This window comes from Maylandia zebra, linkage group LG11, assembly GCF_041146795.1.
Source record: "Maylandia zebra isolate NMK-2024a linkage group LG11, Mzebra_GT3a, whole genome shotgun sequence".
In the NCBI taxonomy this organism is placed as follows: Eukaryota; Metazoa; Chordata; class Actinopteri; order Cichliformes; family Cichlidae; genus Maylandia; species Maylandia zebra.
Window position 1 is genome coordinate 22174941 of NC_135177.1, and position 17235 is coordinate 22192175.

General features: G+C 40.3%; 2 protein-coding genes across 2 annotated transcripts in view; both read left to right on the forward strand.

Annotated features, from left to right (window-relative positions):
* The window catches only part of krtcap2 (keratinocyte associated protein 2), a 39557-nt gene that overhangs the window by 5633 nt on the left and 16689 nt on the right, over window positions 1-17235 (forward strand). The window lies entirely within an intron of this gene.
* slc50a1 (solute carrier family 50 member 1) lies at window positions 2039-9822 on the forward strand. The gene is made up of 6 exons (XM_004541270.2): window positions 2039-2242; window positions 2545-2622; window positions 2695-2818; window positions 2906-3067; window positions 8411-8530; window positions 8650-9822. Exons 1-6 carry the CDS (start codon window positions 2175-2177, stop codon window positions 8755-8757), a joined length of 660 nt encoding a protein of 219 aa, XP_004541327.2. The 5' UTR covers window positions 2039-2174; the 3' UTR covers window positions 8758-9822.

A 17235-nucleotide genomic window follows, 5' to 3' on the forward strand; every position in this document is an offset into this window, starting at 1 on the left:
CTCCTTCTTCTTATCATAGGCTAATAGTTGGGTTTTCTTTTTTGACTGTGCTACTGGAATACAGGGTGAAAAACAAATGTGTGATTCACAGAAAGGAGAAACTGGAAAGAAAGACTGATGCATTATGTGAAGCAGTGGAAAAGCTTGCCTTATTTTCCTATTCTGTGCATCATCCTAGTGTTATACTTCCACAAGGTGAGATATAACAAAAAATGAAAACATCAAATTGCTCCCAGTGTGATCTTTTCATTTGGAGAACCCGTATCTTCAGCGTCCCTTTAATAACTACTGTACGAATGCTTGATGATTTTTCTGGGATGTTGAAAGCTTGTAAAAGTGGGTGCACGATTTGTACTGTTCCAGTTATAATGTTCTGTTTATGGTGTGAAACCTGACATCTAATACAGCTTTTTAAAGAGTCTTGTCATGGTTTCCAGACCCAAAGAGGACAAACATCTAAGATTTCCTAATCTTGAGTTTAATACTGTCTGATAATAATCTTAGTGTCTGTAATAGGCTCAAATATCTTGGACATCTTATTACAGATCAAATGACGGGTATTGATATTGCACAAGAAAAACCTCCACTTATCAAATTTAAGACTTTAATAAACCACAATTATCAGCTGTCGAGACAATTTTCACATTTTAAAGACTTTTTATTTATTTCTTTTTTTGTGCTTATTTTACTTGATCTTTGTTTTTACTTTGTGACTTTGCGGGTCAACATGCTGGAAGCAGCCATCAGAAGATGGGTTCACTGTAGTCATGAAGGGATGGAGATGCTCAGCAATAATACTCACGTAGCTGCGGTGCTTAAACAAAGCTCAGATGTTAGTAAGGGTGTTCTGGCAAAGAAATGTCTCCACACCATTACACCAGCAGCAGCAGCATGAACCAATGATATAAGGCTGGCAGGATCCATGCTTGCAAGCTGTTGACGCCAGATTCTGACCCTATCCTCTGGAAATTGCAGCAGAAATCAAAACTCATCAGAGCAGACAACATTTTCCAATCGTCTGTTGCCCAATTTTGGTGAACCCATGTGAACTGTACTCTCTGTTGTCTGTTCTTAGGTGTGGCACCTGGTGTAGACTTCTGCTGCTGAAGCTTATACGCTTGAAAGTTTGACGTTTGTGTATTTAGAGATTTAGACCTGCTTTTCTGCTCTCCTATCAGCTTCTCCGTAAACCCTACTGATGGTTGTGTGGTCAAATTCTAGCAGATCAGACAAGTCACCTACAAAAGTTTTATGTTCAAAAACTTGAACATCACACTTAAATCATCCGCCCCTCCCATTCTGATGCTCACTTTGAACTTCCGCAGGTCTTGGCCGTGTCTACATGCATACATGCATTCATCCAAAGCCAATTACAGACCCACAGAAGACATCCATCCCATCCATTCGCTTCCGCTTGTCCTTTTCAGGGTCGCGGGGGGCGCTGGAGCCTATCCCAGCTGTCATAGGGCGAGAGGCGGGGTACACCCTGGACAGGTCGCCAGTCTGTCGCAGGGCTAACACACAGGGACAGACAATCATTCGCACTCACATTCATTCGCACATTCACACCTAGTGACAATTTGGATTATCCAATTAACCTATCCCCACAAGCTGCATGTCTTTGGACGGTGGGAGGAAGCCGGAGTACCCGGAGAGAACCCACGCAAACACGGGGAGAACATGCAAACTCCACACAGAAAGACCCCGGCCTGATGGTGGAATTGAACTCAGGACCTTCTTGCTGTGCGGCAACAGTGCTAACCACCGTGCTGCCCCCACAGAAGACATATAAAGTTAAATGCGTGTGTAAAATCGGAGCCTTCCGGGTCGGGAAATACTGAATGTTTTCATGCTCGCTGACTGCTGAAAAGCTTTGAATAAACTGTACGAGTGCCATGAGCTTTCCCACATCCGTGTCCCTCTGGCAGTCACTCGTAAAATTCTTGCAACGTAATTACGTCCAGCGCTACGTTCCTTATCGTTTCAGCACCCTATTGGACCAGCCCTTTGAGCCTATAGCCAATCAGAGGACAGGAACCAGGAGGGCACTGATTGCAAATACGGAAATACAGTGAGAGCATCCGCGTCGTTATATTTACCTTTCATCTCAGGCAGTTTAAGAGTTTGTGATTAAAAGGAGACTGTGCACAAAGCACGTATTTTTCCCCCGCTCTATGGATTTGTTGTCGCTTCTGTCATGTGCCTGCATCGTGTTCACAGTCGGGATGTTCTCGACTGGACTGTAAGTTTAAATGATCGTTAATTGCATGCATCTATGTTTTATCTTACTTCCTGCTCTAACTTTGTAAGGATGGGAGAAAGTACGAAGAAAGCAAGATCCCACTGAGACAGGATGGAGATTTTCTGAACTGCTTGCACTTGGTAGCATCACAACAACTTTATAGTGAAGGAATGCGAGAAAGTACTAACACTGAACATGGAGTTATTGGTTTAAATTGCTATTAGCATCTCCAGCCTATTCTTTTGTTTTTTATTCTTTCTGTGTGTGTGTATGTGCATGCGTGTGTGTGTGTGTGTTTCTAGGACCGACCTGAAAAAGATGCGAGAATCCAAAAGTACAGACAATATCCAGTTTCTCCCTTTCCTCACCACGTGCCTCAAGTGAGTTTCTCTTTCCGCTTTTGCATAATTCACTGTGATGCATCATCACTAATGTTCCTGTTGTTTCTATAGTAACCTTGGTTGGATGTATTATGGGATTCTGAAGAGAGATCAGACGATTATCCTGGTCAACATCATTGGTGCTCTTCTCCAGATACTTTACATCATCATGTACTTCCGCTACACGAAGCAGAGGGTCAGCATAGTCAGACCTGTCATAAAGCGCTCTCCTTACTTGCAGCTGGATCTTTAATTTATCTGTCTCTGTATTTGTTGGTTTCAGAGGTTAGTGTCCTCCCAGACCCTTGCAGCAGGGATTGTACTGATCTGCGGTTGGCTCTACTTCACCATGTTTCTTACTGATGGAGACATTCGTCTCAGCCAGCTGGGACTCACCTGCAGCGTGGTTACCGTCAGCATGTACCTGTCACCGCTCACCGACCTGGTACAATTCACACCACAGACAAACACAACATACAGGCAGCGTGTAGAACGTCGCCTGTGTTTGTTTTCTCTCACTGAACTGAATAATATTTCAGAACATGATCTGGAAATCAGTTACATTTGGATGATAGTACCTAAAAACTCGCCTTAATGAGTTTTATATTGTAAAGGTAAAACTTTTAGTAGTAGAGAGAAAATCCTGCTAACAACAGCAAGGGTGTGGAGGAAGAACTGTCTTTTTAACAGGAAGACATCACACAGCAAGCGAGTCGATTTGCACAATACTGCGAATCGCTTCCTATGTTGATGCAGCTTAAGGGCTCCAGCCCTAATTATAATCTTTATCAAAAAGTGAAGTTTATTTTTATTTTTAGCACATTTAAAAACAACAAAAGTGCTTTACGAATAAAGTAATCAAATTGGATAAAACCGAGTTAATGACACAGTTAAAAAAAGGAAACCCGAATTTAAAAGAAACACATTTAAAAGTACTCAGAACTCATTTTGATTTAAAAGCCAAACAATTTCTTTTTTAAAAAAGGAAAGTTTAATCTTAAAGGTAAAGAGGGTGTCTGTCTCCTCAACCCAAACTGTGAGCTGATTCCACAGAAGAGCATCTTAAAAGCTGAGGAATCTGTCTCCCATTCTACTTTTAAATGCTCCAGGAACCCGGCTGGTTTAGCTCAGTGCATTGAGGCAAGGCGAGGCAAGTTTATTTGTATAGCACAATTCAACAACAAGGTGATCCAAAGTGCTTTACAGAGACATTAGAAACAAAAACAAATAAAAAGCATGATTTAAAATTGATTAAAACAAGCAAACAAACAAACAAACAAACAAAACAGTATATAAAATCAAAAGAGATAAAATCAGAACAGTAGATAAAATCATTAGTTAAAATGTAAGTTTTGAAATTTAAGCTTAAGTGTGGATTTGGTGTTTTATTCAAATGCAGCTGAGAACAGGTAGAGCAGGCAACCCATACGGCTGAGAGCGGTCAGCCTGGGTTCAAGTCCGACCCGCGGCCGCATGTCTCTCCTCTTCTCGCTGTCCTTTCTTCACTGCACTGAAGAAGGCCAAAAAAAGTATTTAAAAAATGCCCCAGGAACCACAAGTAAGCTAGCAGTCTGTGAGGAAGATATGATGAGGCTTGATCATTTAGATGGCATTTTAATTAAACTTTGGATTCAACACGGAGCCGCTGAAAAACATATAACATTTTTCATTTTACTCATAGCAATATTGCAAAGACTAAAGAAAGCAATGTTATTTGTTTAACGTACATGGTATTTGTTTAATGTGCACGGTTGAAGGCAATGTCCTGGTAAGAAATGACTCTAAGATTCCTCACAGTGTTACTACAGGCCAAAGTAAAGCCATCCAGAGCTTAGTGTGAAACCTCAGCGTTTTTCAAATGAAGTAGAATCAGAAAATGACTTGCCAAAAATATTTATAAAAACTAGTGTGCATATGGGGATAATTAATAGCATACCAAACGGATACTATTTTTGTTCAGTTAATGAAGTCAGTTTGCAGTTTGCTGCTTCATTTCCAGTAAATGGTGATGGGCTTAGCTGGTAAATGTTTTTTGGTTTTGTTTTCACTTTTGTTTTGTTTTGGTTTTCCATCCTTTCCAGTTTAGCCTGTCCTATATGTTACTACATAATTCTCATATCCATTAATTAAATTTTTCAGGACATAATAAAAACACTAGATTGGGGGAAATTAACTTTTGCTAAAAGCCATATGAGAAACTGGGACTGCTGTATAGGGCTGCACCAATAAGCTTATAAAGATATACAATTAGTATTGAGTTCAAATTTTGGACCCCTCAAAAACAGTCCCAGTTTCTGTTGGGAAAATTAATTCCCTTCCTCTGCACTATATAAAGTCAGCCACTGGGGGCAAAAGTCATTTTGTAAAGTAATTGTTTTTAATCTCCCCACAAACTCTGAGGTCCTCGAGGAGCCCAGAAATGGGACTGGCTATGAGTCTTAAAAGATTTACATATGCCGATCTTACACATGCACGGCACCTGTGAGCTTTCTTAGAACTTACCCAAAGGAGATTCTTGTGATAATGCAAAACCCAGCAGAGTCTGATCAGGTGTTAAACAGTATTTAATCTGCCAGGATCAAAGTCCACGTAACATCTGTTTTCACTGATATGAGAGTCAGTGTCATGTGCTCTGCCTTCTGCACACTCTACCCAGGTACCCTAAATCAAACTGAATATTTACAACAGTGAAGAAGTGTCTCTGTGGTGTCATTATTAACACATTTGGCTAACACGTGAAAGAGCTAAGCCATCAAAGCCTCAGTGGGGGCATCAGTAAGACTTGTATTATGATACAGCATAGCAGATTACGATGAACACCTATCTAAAAACTGGTGCCGTGTCTCCTGATGATACACCCAAGGGGCAGCATTTAAAGGCTAAAGAAGGTTAGTCCCAGGATCGAGCCATGTGGTGTGCCACAGCTATTATAATAATTCTCGTTCAGAGCAACAACAATATCTCTATCCAAACTACTGAAGAACAGTTGCACATAAGTCCAGACGTTCCTGTGCTACATGAGAACATCTCAACAATTGGGTGTTACACTAAAAACAGTCATTTGACAGGTGGTTGGATTCAAAAGGACTTTCCTTCAACCAGAGGCATCAGAAAAGTAGATCTTTAATAGCATATATTGTGTGCGCTTTACTGCACACCTCCCCCCTCAACTATAAGTTAGTAGATGAAAAGTGTCGTAATCAACGAAGTGTTTGATTGGTCGGTCGACCTCCACAGTGAACTCAGAATGATGACACTCGCTCGCACATGGACAGTGTCAGTTTCATGTCTTGTGCCTGCAGTTAATAGATTAGAAATGTCAGGCAGGAAATCTAAAGGGTTGAGAGGGTAAAGAACAGCCCCACGAAGCAAATACTCCTCTACTACGTGCCAACCTCAAACAGCATAGTATACTATTTGAAACTTGAAACTCCACTAGTAGCGGACTCCTTGGTGGTTGTTGCTGCTCATTCAGAATCATTATTGCTTTTTCCATTAACAGGCAGCCCACACAGTGCTTGCCCTTGTACAATTCATATATTATAGGCTTGTTAGTGTGGTCATATTTTTCTGTAATGTAGCACAGCATTAATAGTGTTACATTGTTTCTTATTCTTTGAACTCAAATTATTTGTGAGTCACTTCAAACATTTATTTAAAAGATTCTATTGAACCTAACCTTGCAGCAGCGAGTTAAATAATCAGTTGAACTAATGGCTGCTACTAGGAAGATTTTTGTTTGGGTAAACCTTTTTGCAATATAGACTTACTGGACAATTTATTAGGTACCCCTTGCTACTTTTCCCTTTAGAACTGCCTTAATTCTTCATGGTATAGATTCAACAGGGTGCTGGAAATACTCCTCTGAGATCTTTCTCCATATTGACATGTTAGCATCACACAGTTGCTGCAGATTTGTTGGTTTCACATCTGTGATGTACTATTGGTTTGAGATCTGGTGACTGTGAGTACAGTGAACTCATTGTCATCTTTAAGAAAGCAATTTGAGATGATTTAAACTTTGTGGCATGGGGTGTTATACTGCTGGAAGCAGCCATGGGCACACTGTGATCATAAAGGTGGTCAGCAACAATACTCAGGCAGGCTGTGGCGATTAAATCCTTAATTGATTCCAAGGTGGCCAGAGGGTACAAGAAAGTCCCCTACACTGTTATACCCCCACCAGCTTGAACCTTTGACATAAGGTTCGACATGTTTTACATTTAAAGATATTCTTCTGCGTGCCTTGGTTGTAATGGGTGTTTCCTTCTTATCAGCCCAAATCAGTCTGTCCATTCTCCTGACATCAACAAGGCACTCAGAGAAAATATCCAGTCAGCAGGAATTTTCTTTCTCATACCATTCAAGCCTTAGAGATGGTTGTTTGGGAAAATCCAAGAAGATCAGCAGAGTCTGAAATATTCAGACCACCCTGTCTGGCACCAACAACCATGCCATATTCAAAGTCACTTAAATCACCTTTCTTCCCCACTGTGATGCTCAGTTTGAACTTCAGCAGTCATGTTGATAATGTCTGCGTGGGTAAATACACCGAGTTGCTACGATATGATTGGTTGGTTAGATGTTTGCGTTAATAAGCATTTATATAGATGTATCTAATATAGTGGCAGGTGATTGTGTACATGCATTACAGTTCATAGTACCCTCACTGTATTCATGATAACACTGATTGTGTTTAGTATCTACAATAGGAACCTCATATCTTCTCATTTCCTGAACGTGTTCCTCGTTGAACCCACTGCACCGGCAGCAGCTGCTCACTTTAATTCATCTGCTCACATCATCTCAGTCTGCATGTTCAGCTATGCAGTGAAGGGATAAATCCCCTGTTCTCACTCTTTCCTTTTGTCACTGTATTTGATCTTCTGGTTCCGTCTTCTATCCTGTTCGTCTCCTTCCCTCCATCTGCCTCACAGCACCGAATGACCCCCAGTCAGCTTCCTGCCTTTCTTTCCCTCATCTGTCTTCCTGTTATTCCCAGTTTCTGTCTTGTGTGTTCCCTGGCCCTTTGGTTCCATGATGTTTTCTGCTATATATGCATATATAAAATGATGTAGGCACTGCACAAATTACTTAAAATCCAAAGCTGCCTGCTTAAAGATCATTTTTGTTTTTTTAAATTACAGGTTGGGAATGTGGTGAAATTTCTAAGCCAAAATTGAATTAAAAAAAAAAACTCCAACAAGCAGCCAGATAATGTATACTTTAAACTAACCCAGAGGACAACTAAATATGTTGTCAAAGTAAAACAAAGCTATAAATGTAAATTTACTGCCTAAGCTCTTAATTTAAAACACTCATAGGTTTCCTTTGCCCTGAGTTATCAACACTTTAGTTAAGTTCTCTTTCGGGTTTCAGTACCTTCAAATAAAATGGAGTACAGTGTGTCATCTGACCACTTTAGAAGTACCCAGTGTTTATATCACTTCCAAATGGCCCCTTTTAAAAGCAGCATGAAGAGTCTGCCAGTCATAAAGTGGCGCAAGACACAATAGTTAAAATGTGGGCAAAGCAGTGCACACTTACTCCTTCCGGCATTGGAAGTGTGTGACAATGTAGCTGTGGGAACGTCTATAGAGAGCACTTCTGAAGAGGCATGCTGGTGTGTTGATATTTGAATAGAGTAATTCTCTCTCTCAGGGGTCATCACTGAAGGCACCTTTCATGTAGCAGTTGGTAATTCGATCCCTTGTAAATATTAAAAACTGTAATAATCCAGCTTTGAAGTGTATGTTAATGGCATCCCTCCTCCTCTCTGCCTTTGCAGGTAGAGATCGTGCGTAGTGGTAACGTGCAGTGCTTGTCCTTCCCTCTGACTGTAGCCACCTTCTTCACTTCAACCTCCTGGGTCTTCTACGGCCTTCAGCTGAGCGACTACTATATTGTGGTAAGACATCATGAATACGCACTTGGATACCTGTAAGCTCAGCTGTCAGTGTTGTGTGAGGATTGAAGCGATAACATGTTTTTTTTTTCTTCTTCTTCCTTGTTTTGCTTGTTTTCCAGGTTCCAAACACACCGGGTATTTTCACTAGCCTCATCAGATTTTATCTATTTTGGAAATTTGCGTCAGTCAATCAAGGTTCGCCTTCCTACAAACCCGTGCACATATGATGTTGACAGTTGAAAAATTCATCTTCACGGATGGACGGTTGGCAACAAAGCTTTAGAGTTACATGTTGGAACAAACTCAGCGAGTGACTCGACGTGTAAAGTGTTTTGTTTACTTTTTGGGGGGGAAGAATAATGTGGACTTTTACTCAGCTGAGAGTAAATTTCACGATGTCTTTAATATGATTCAACTGTTACTGTTCTGCGGATAGTTGTTAGACATGTTACTACGTGTCTCTCTCTGTGTCTCTCTCTGTGTCTCTAAGTGCCTTCTTTTAGGTAATGTTTGCCATTAAAGATTTATGTGAATTTTTAGAGGTTAAAAACGTATATATTGTACAGTGGTTAGCACTGTTGCCTCACAGCAGAGAGGTGCTGGTTTGGATGCACTGGCAAGCTGGGGCCTTTCTTGTGGAGTTGATCTTTGGGTGCTCTGGCCTGTTTCCTTCCACAGTCCAGAGATGCACTCATTTGTTTAACTGGGGATTCTAAATTGGCGATAGGTGTGAATGTTTAGTGGGATTTATACCTCTGATTTAAATCTACTCCATAACATCATAATCACAAATTCTTCTTAAACCCTGCACCCTAACCAATGTGCACCTCCCTAGAAATGTAATGTAAAATGTGATGCCAATTATTGAACCAACTGGAAGAGAATGGATAAGCTCAAAACTAAAAGTTTACTGCCAACTAGTGTCTTGGAGGTGAAATTGCAGACTTCTGCGAGCACACTACACAGAAGTACGAATGCTAACAGCAGCGTTAGCCAATTGCTTAGGCTATGCTGTTTTATGTTTTAGACTCTGAAGTATAAATTAAGCTTTTTCCCTGCGATAGACTGGCGACCTCTTCAGGGTGTACCTCATCTCTCACATATGACAGTCTCCAGCTTCCCTGAAAGCCTGAATGGATATATAACAGCACATGCAGTTTGTTACAGTTATATTTAAAAAAAGGAAAAATATTGTAAAGGAAGAAATTTATGTCCATTTTCTGCTGGACAAACAATGTGTTTTATCATTAAATAATGAAAGGTGCCATATCAATAAATTTTTTTTACCGTAACTGTCACTGTCTGCTGTTTTTTCTCCTTGCTGAGGCTGTACTTGACCCTTTGAAGTAGAGGAATTTGTGCTTTAGTTTGGAGGTTTTGTTTTGGGTTCAGTAACGAGCTTTCATGCATGTGACGAGGTAAGTGTGTATGATTGGAGTGGCAGTGCAGGAGAGACAAAAGCCTGTTTGATGGTGCAGCAGTGCGAATGAGCTTGTTTGTGTGAGCCTGTTGATTTAGTGAGGGCAGCGGTGGGAAAGGCTATGGCAGAGATTCTCATCCTCAGTGTGTGTGTATGTGTGTGTGTGTGCATGAATGCTACTTGGACCGCTCTTCCTGAGCTCAAAGAGCTTGCCCCTGACAGAGAACACACATGCACAACAACAAGACAGTATTGTGTTGGAAGCTGAGTGTTATGTAGAGGCAAAGAGAAGACTGGAGGTGGGAGATAAATGAGATATACTTGAAAGAAACGTGGGGGAAATATAAGCAGCAGGTGAAAAAGCAACAAGAAAGGATGTATAAATGAGATGGAGGTAGTAAAGCGTGGGAAAAGAATAAAGGAATTTCACGGATAAATTTAGGTTTGGCTTCTAATAGGTTGTAATTATGTAGCACAGTTCTTTAAGTATTGTTTGCTAGTATTTCATGGAGAGACACAATAAGGACATGTGCATAGAGTGTCTTTACCCCTCCATCAGAGCTCTGATTTCCTTTTTTTTAAGTCCAGTTTTGACCTTTATGAATCAATTTGGTCTTTGTATCGTATTGTCTGTCGGATCTCTATCTAGGAATTCAGTTTTTCTTGTTTTCGTTTCCCTAATGCAATCGATACACAACTAAAGATAACAGCACACATTCTCAGACAGTCTCTCCAAAACATTCATGGTGCTGTTATTGATTGTACATGCAAAAGGTGGCAGAATTAGTTTTGTAGAGAATAAGAAAACAGGTTGAAGGTGAAGTTAATAACCTCCCTATTTTCTCACATCTGTACATTTGGCTAAATGCTCAGTAATGTGACTGTTGCAGAAATGACCTGATACATAACGCCCCCTCACTGCTGTGGGACCACTCGCTAAGAAGCTCTTAAATAAATGCTTTATCACGATAAGTAATTTAACCTGTGGTCAGGAACAATTACGTAAATAAAGTAAATACAATTTTATTCAAGATAAAAATAATATTCCAGTGCTTTACAATGAAATGCTAAAACAAAGACAGAAAAAAAGTCTCCTTTCATCCTCAGCCTTGTATTTTGCACAGCCAGCAGGTCCTGATCACATGACCTCAGGGATCTGCTTTGAATGCATTGATGTAAAAGTTCACTGATGTAAACTGATGCTTGTCCATGCTTAGCTCTAGAAGTCAAAAGTGAATCTGGAACCAGGATCTCACAACAGTGTGATTCGAGTGTTCATTACTTTAGGCACAAATCTCTTTAGGAGACAAAAACATTTGACTTATTTGTTTTTATTTATATTAAAATAGCATAATAATCTATGCAAGATTTGTAACTTAGAAACATCTTAGGCCTTTAAAGAAACACATAACGTTCACGTAAACGAGAACGAACATCTTGTAGATTTGGTGGAACTATGCTTTTTTTTTTTTTCATTTCATTGCAGTCCACTAAACTTTAAAAAAGTCTTCTTCAATATGTAGCAATTCCATGAATGTCAATACATGTTAAAATATACAACTTTACAGTATTAAAAAAGTCCTTGTTAGATTTTCTCTCACTTTATAACAGCTCTGAGGTGGTGTAACCACATCAAGTGTGCTAGGCCCCACTATCACTAACTATATTTCTTCATCCTGTCTGTGCTGTTCTTGCCTTTAACAGTCTAAAAACAGTTTGAGCGTCAGTTATGCTGAGTAGAATTTTACATTAGCTGTACATTAAACCCGTAATGTTTTAATGACCAAGCTTAGTGGCATTTGTAGCAGCAGCCTAAACGCCAATAATGAGCCCCTAAAATATGAATGTGAATTAATAAATATACATCTACTGGTTGACGACACGTTGACTCTGTCTGTCTTCTGTGTAGGCAATCAAACAACGAACACTTAAAGCTCAACAAATCTTAAAGTCACTCAAATTCATCTTATGCTGTGAAACCTTTCAGATCTACAGTGGTTTCCAGTCCTGTCCAAGGTGGACAAAGAAAACCTTCAACATGCAGAAGGTATATAAAACAGTTTGTGTGTCCAAAACATGCCAAAGGATAAACCAAGTTCATCCACTGGCAATCTTGAGTGTATGATGATGTATAATTGATCTGTTTAAAGCAATCCATTCGTTGCCATCCCTAAAGTCAAGCTGTTAGAGCTTTTTACTTGTGTGGTAAATTATAAAAACATTATTTTAAAGGAAACCTGTGACAGGATACTGCAGACGAGTGACTCAGAGTTGAACAATAAGTCGGAGTTTTGTGAGTAGAAATTAGTCATGAAGGTTGAAAGGGAAAAAGGAGTATCTTGAGAAACAGTAAATGATGAGTCGTGGAGAAGACAAGGCAATACTGGAAGCTGGAATCATGCTTCTGTATAAAACAGATAGACATCAATAAGACGAAGAAAACAATGGTTGGAGTCAGACTGGCCAGACACACCCCTAATTAGAAACCGTGGCTGTGTTGTGAAGGGACAACGTGTTAAGTGCGAGGCAGGAAATCAAAACACAGATCTCACGCTGATGAGTACACGTCTTTGGTCGGCAGCCAAGTAGTAAAATGAGCTCTATCTTGTGTACATGAGCGCGTTTGTGTGTGTGGTGTAGTAGCGTTGATGAGGAGGGGGTGAGGAGCTGAACAATGAGTACGACTCACAAACAGGATCCCTCTGTTTCCTGTCACAGAGACTGTCTCCTTAAACAACACACACAAGCTGACTCTTGTACTTTTGCCCATGTCCTTTTAAACATAGGCGTATACGCATTGTATATACAGCAACTACAGCATGTTGTGTCTTACACAGACACTCCCACAGCCTCTCCTTCGCAAACACCATGTGTGCATTCAGATGTCTATTTTTGTCGTTACGGGCAAATTTTGATCCGTGGGTTTTGTTTCCCCCGTAATTACACACAACAAAGTCTTTGCTAACATGCAGTCAGCAACCAAACAGTGTGCACACTCAGCATATAAACACACACACACACAAGGCATACACACAGCACACTGGGAGGTAGTCAGCAGCTTGTGCACTTTCTGCCATCAGTAAAAGCACACCTGTCCCAGCTGCTGTTTTGAAGGGAAGAAGAGGGAAAAAGGAATGTGCTTCTCTCAGTTTTCCTGTGAGCCCCTCACCCTTCCCAACCATCTCTGTTATCCTCCTCCCTTTACTTGTTTATCCAATTATTCTCATGGTCAGCTGCTGTTCTTCCTTTTCTTCTCAATGCTGGCATCTTTTTTTTCTGTCCTCATCTTCATTGTGTGTTTTCCTCTGTCTTTTGCCTCATTGTTTTTCTTACTCACATCTTTGCATTCTTTTGCAGTTTCCCTCCTGCTTTGCATTACACGCCTCGAAATTGTCTCCGTGGCCCCGTGCTCAGATCATCTGCAGTGAAAGTCAGTTCCATGAATCTGACAGTCAAAGATTTATATAGGTTATATAAGCAGAGCAGAAAGGATAAGACTACAAAGAAAAAAAGATGCTGTTGCATTTTCATGCAACAGATCTCATTGACTGGCAGAAGACAACTATAAAATTCACCCGGTTACCAATTATACTGAAACTGTCAGTTACAGTGTTTTTATTGGTGTGCGTGTATATGCCTGCTTTTCCCTTTCTGTACAGTTGTTGGTATAGGTATTTATGATGAGCCATGTGCAGCAAGTGGTTTTCTGTTCCTAATTTTACCAGCGTCTCCACCTTGACTTTATAATCAGCGTTTTCTCCTCAGAGCCTGGAGGCTGCACAGCTGAAGAACCTAAAATGCCCACATTGTAGGTTGCACACAGAGACCACCTTCCTCCTTCTCTCTCTTTATCTCACACACACACACACACACACACACACACACACACACACACACACACACACACACACACACACACACACACACACACACACACACACACATGCACACACAGACTAACATGCCAAATGTGACTCCTAAGCTCTTTCACTGTTTCCAGCAGCTGCTGAAAGACATTTGCTCTGTACCTTGAAGATTAACAGGGAGAACCTCCGGTGTGTCTTAAGGGTTTGAGTGTAGTTCGGCGTGTTCTGTCTCCCAGATTGTTTTTCTTCCTCCTTCTTCCTCCTCCTCCTCCTCCTCTCCCTCTTGCTTCTGTCGCCCTTCAAAATTTGAGCCGGGAGTGAAGTGATATGTGACAGCTAGTCATTAAGCTGTCAGAGGAGAGCCCATGGACCAAAACCCTGTCAGCATGGATGAACATACACATTTCACCTTTGATATAAATCATTTGTCAGGTATCCTCTTGTTTTACTGCCAGAACATATCTGAGACTCCCCAGCTGTGCTTGACAGCAGTGGACCCAACAACAGAGGCATTAGATGTCTTAGGCACAACATTTAATTTAAGTCGTTCCTTTGGTGGTTTTATAACTTATTTACGTGTTTTTATTTCTTTGTAAAACATGACTCATACTGTACACCGGATATGAAGAAACAGGTGAGATTTTCTGAAGAAAAACAAGCCGAGCAGGTGGTATAGAACATTTAATGACTTTTTAAAGAGGTAATGTTTTTTCCGGTCTAAAAATGACACACAGACGTAACTACTTGGAGAACCCGTGGGGCACTGGTCCTGTCTGAGCATGCCATCCCATTCTGGCATCCATCCAGAGTGCAGATGGATCACAGATTTGTGTGTCTGCGTGTGGTTTTGGTTCTGTTTTTGAATGGCAGCTGGAAAGTGGAATTGAATTTGATTACGTGCATGTGGAATTCTGTGCAGGGACACGCAAATGTGTCAAATCTACTGTGCCAGTTGTAATGTTGCCATATTTGGTTAAATTTTTCTGTTTTTTGAGGGGAAAAAAAGTTTCAACCAGTTGGAGCTTGCTGAGGTCCTCTGAGGGAGCTGAGGAAGAGTGTATATCTGCGTGGTTGCACGTACGATGTACACGTCCACTGCGATGCGCAGAGATGCTGAAAAACGGGAGACACAGCTGTTCAGGGGATTTGGAGCCTGTGCTTTCATTAGCAAACATTTTTGTAGCTTCTTGCACTGTATGCACATTTGAAAGTTTTTCTGCATTTCATTGCATATGAAACTTATTCTGCATGGCAGCATTTTTAACAGTGTTCCCAGTAAAACTGTAAACAGAAAATCTCAGGTTTGCATACCAGTTTAAGATTATTCCCTGTTATGAAACAACTATATTTACTTAGCTGATACTTTGTTTCATTATTTTTTTAGTTTGTGATATATCAAATATGTAAAGAAATCAAAATGCCTTTTAACCTGCAAGTGGCCAAGTCTGATCACTTTAAGGTGACCCCTGTCATACACATGTGTTGAGATATTTTTAAATCTAAGAATGTTTCCTACCATAAATTTACTTCTCGGAAAACTCTCCACAGGGCTTTGTTTTTTTTAAATTTAGCAGGAACTGTAAAGGTGTGGCAAAGACAGCGGAAAGTTGTGTGGCTTCATTTATAACCCGGAAATATCTGAATTGTTTTTATTTTTATTGTGAACACTGTAGGCTTGGATTTCTTTGTAATTTACTGGTATTTTTTCCATAATTAGGCACTGATTTTGACGGTTATATTTTCAGATATTTCAGTGTTTAGACTGTTGTAGATTTACACGGAACATATTTGTCTATATTTTGTTCTGATCAGGATCACGAGATGGGCAAGTTAGGATGAAACCCTGCACAATTATAATGACAAAAAATATCATGGAGTCACTAGTTCATCTATATTTTTAATGTCAAAATGACACTACTTCACTGTAATATATAATTCACTCAAGCCTGCTGTGAGTTTCATCACATTTTGTCTATTATTGTCTATAGTTTTGCTGACACCAAATCTAAATACATATATATACAAAACACTTTTTGTCATTACAAAAATATGGAAACCTGTGATTAATTACATTGAAACATTTTAAAATGTCCTTTATAGATAAAGGAAACAGTCTAGCATAGTAATGTATACTTTATTGATCCCCGTGGTGGAATTGCTCTCTCTGCATTTGACCCATTCACTCAGGCAGCCACTAAGCAGGCGCACCGGGGAGCAGTGTGTAGGGATGGTACCTTGCTCAGGGGTACCTCAGAGTAGCCATTCGGTGGATTCGAAACCGACCTTCCGATCATGGGGTGACCACTCTACCTACTGAGCTATCCCTGCCCCTAGTATGATACACAAACAGGAATTTAATAAGAATTTTAGTCACTAACAATAGCTGGGCTAAGATGAGGGTTAGAATTCCTTGTTATCACTTAAGATTTCTTCTAAAAAGAAATTCCAAGTTTTTAAGGTATAGGTGCATACTGCAGATGATTCATGATTACGTACTGATTCCACTGAAGTCACAAATCACAACAAATTTCTGTTGAGACACAGTTACGTGTTTACGTGCAGATACAGAGTTTTGTGATGCTGGGTTTTCTCTGGTAAACACGTTTACGCTAAACTCAGCCGTAGCTAAGAAATGGTGAAGCCACAGGGCAAACAGAGGCCTGCGGTGAGAAAAAACACCAGGAAACAAAAAGCAAGAACGTGTCTGTATAACGCTTCACTGGAAAACAGTGTGCTGTCAATGTGGATTTTTAGATTTGGGGAGGTTTTCTTTCTTTTTCTGTTGTGCCCAAAAAGAAGAAAAAGAAAGACGAGATAGATACGAGCAAGATTAATATTCTTCCAGGTCTAACACCATGAACACCACAAAGATTGGTTCAGATGAACCAAACAGAAGCTGAATGCTCCCATTACCTAACATTATCTGACATGTCATCACAGATTTGTGACCAGACATCTTGGCGTTGACACAGTGTGCACCTGTTGTGAACTTTTTTTTTTCCAAACAAAAAAGAGGACAATTGGACAATGCAATGTTGCCCCCTAATGCTGACTATTCCATACTGCAAGCTCCTGAAGTGGAAGAGCTTCAGCTCTGGTTTGATTGCAACAGCTCCCTGCTGATGTCAAAGGACAACGACAAATTCAGAGAAATTTTGAGATTGCGTAAGATGTATCTAAGTCATCTACCTTTCTGGAAAATATCTTTCTTTGATGACTACGCTGTTAAACAACAACCCACTCACCTTGTCCCGTCTAGTGTTAACATGCTATAATGCAAATGTTGAAATCTTTCTGCTGCTTTTAGTGTCAGATTTCCAAAGGTGTGTCTTGGCTGATTATATTTAAACCCTGTGGCACAAAACATCCACTTTATTCATTTAAGCAGCTCTGGCACACTTGCCCTTACACGCAATGGG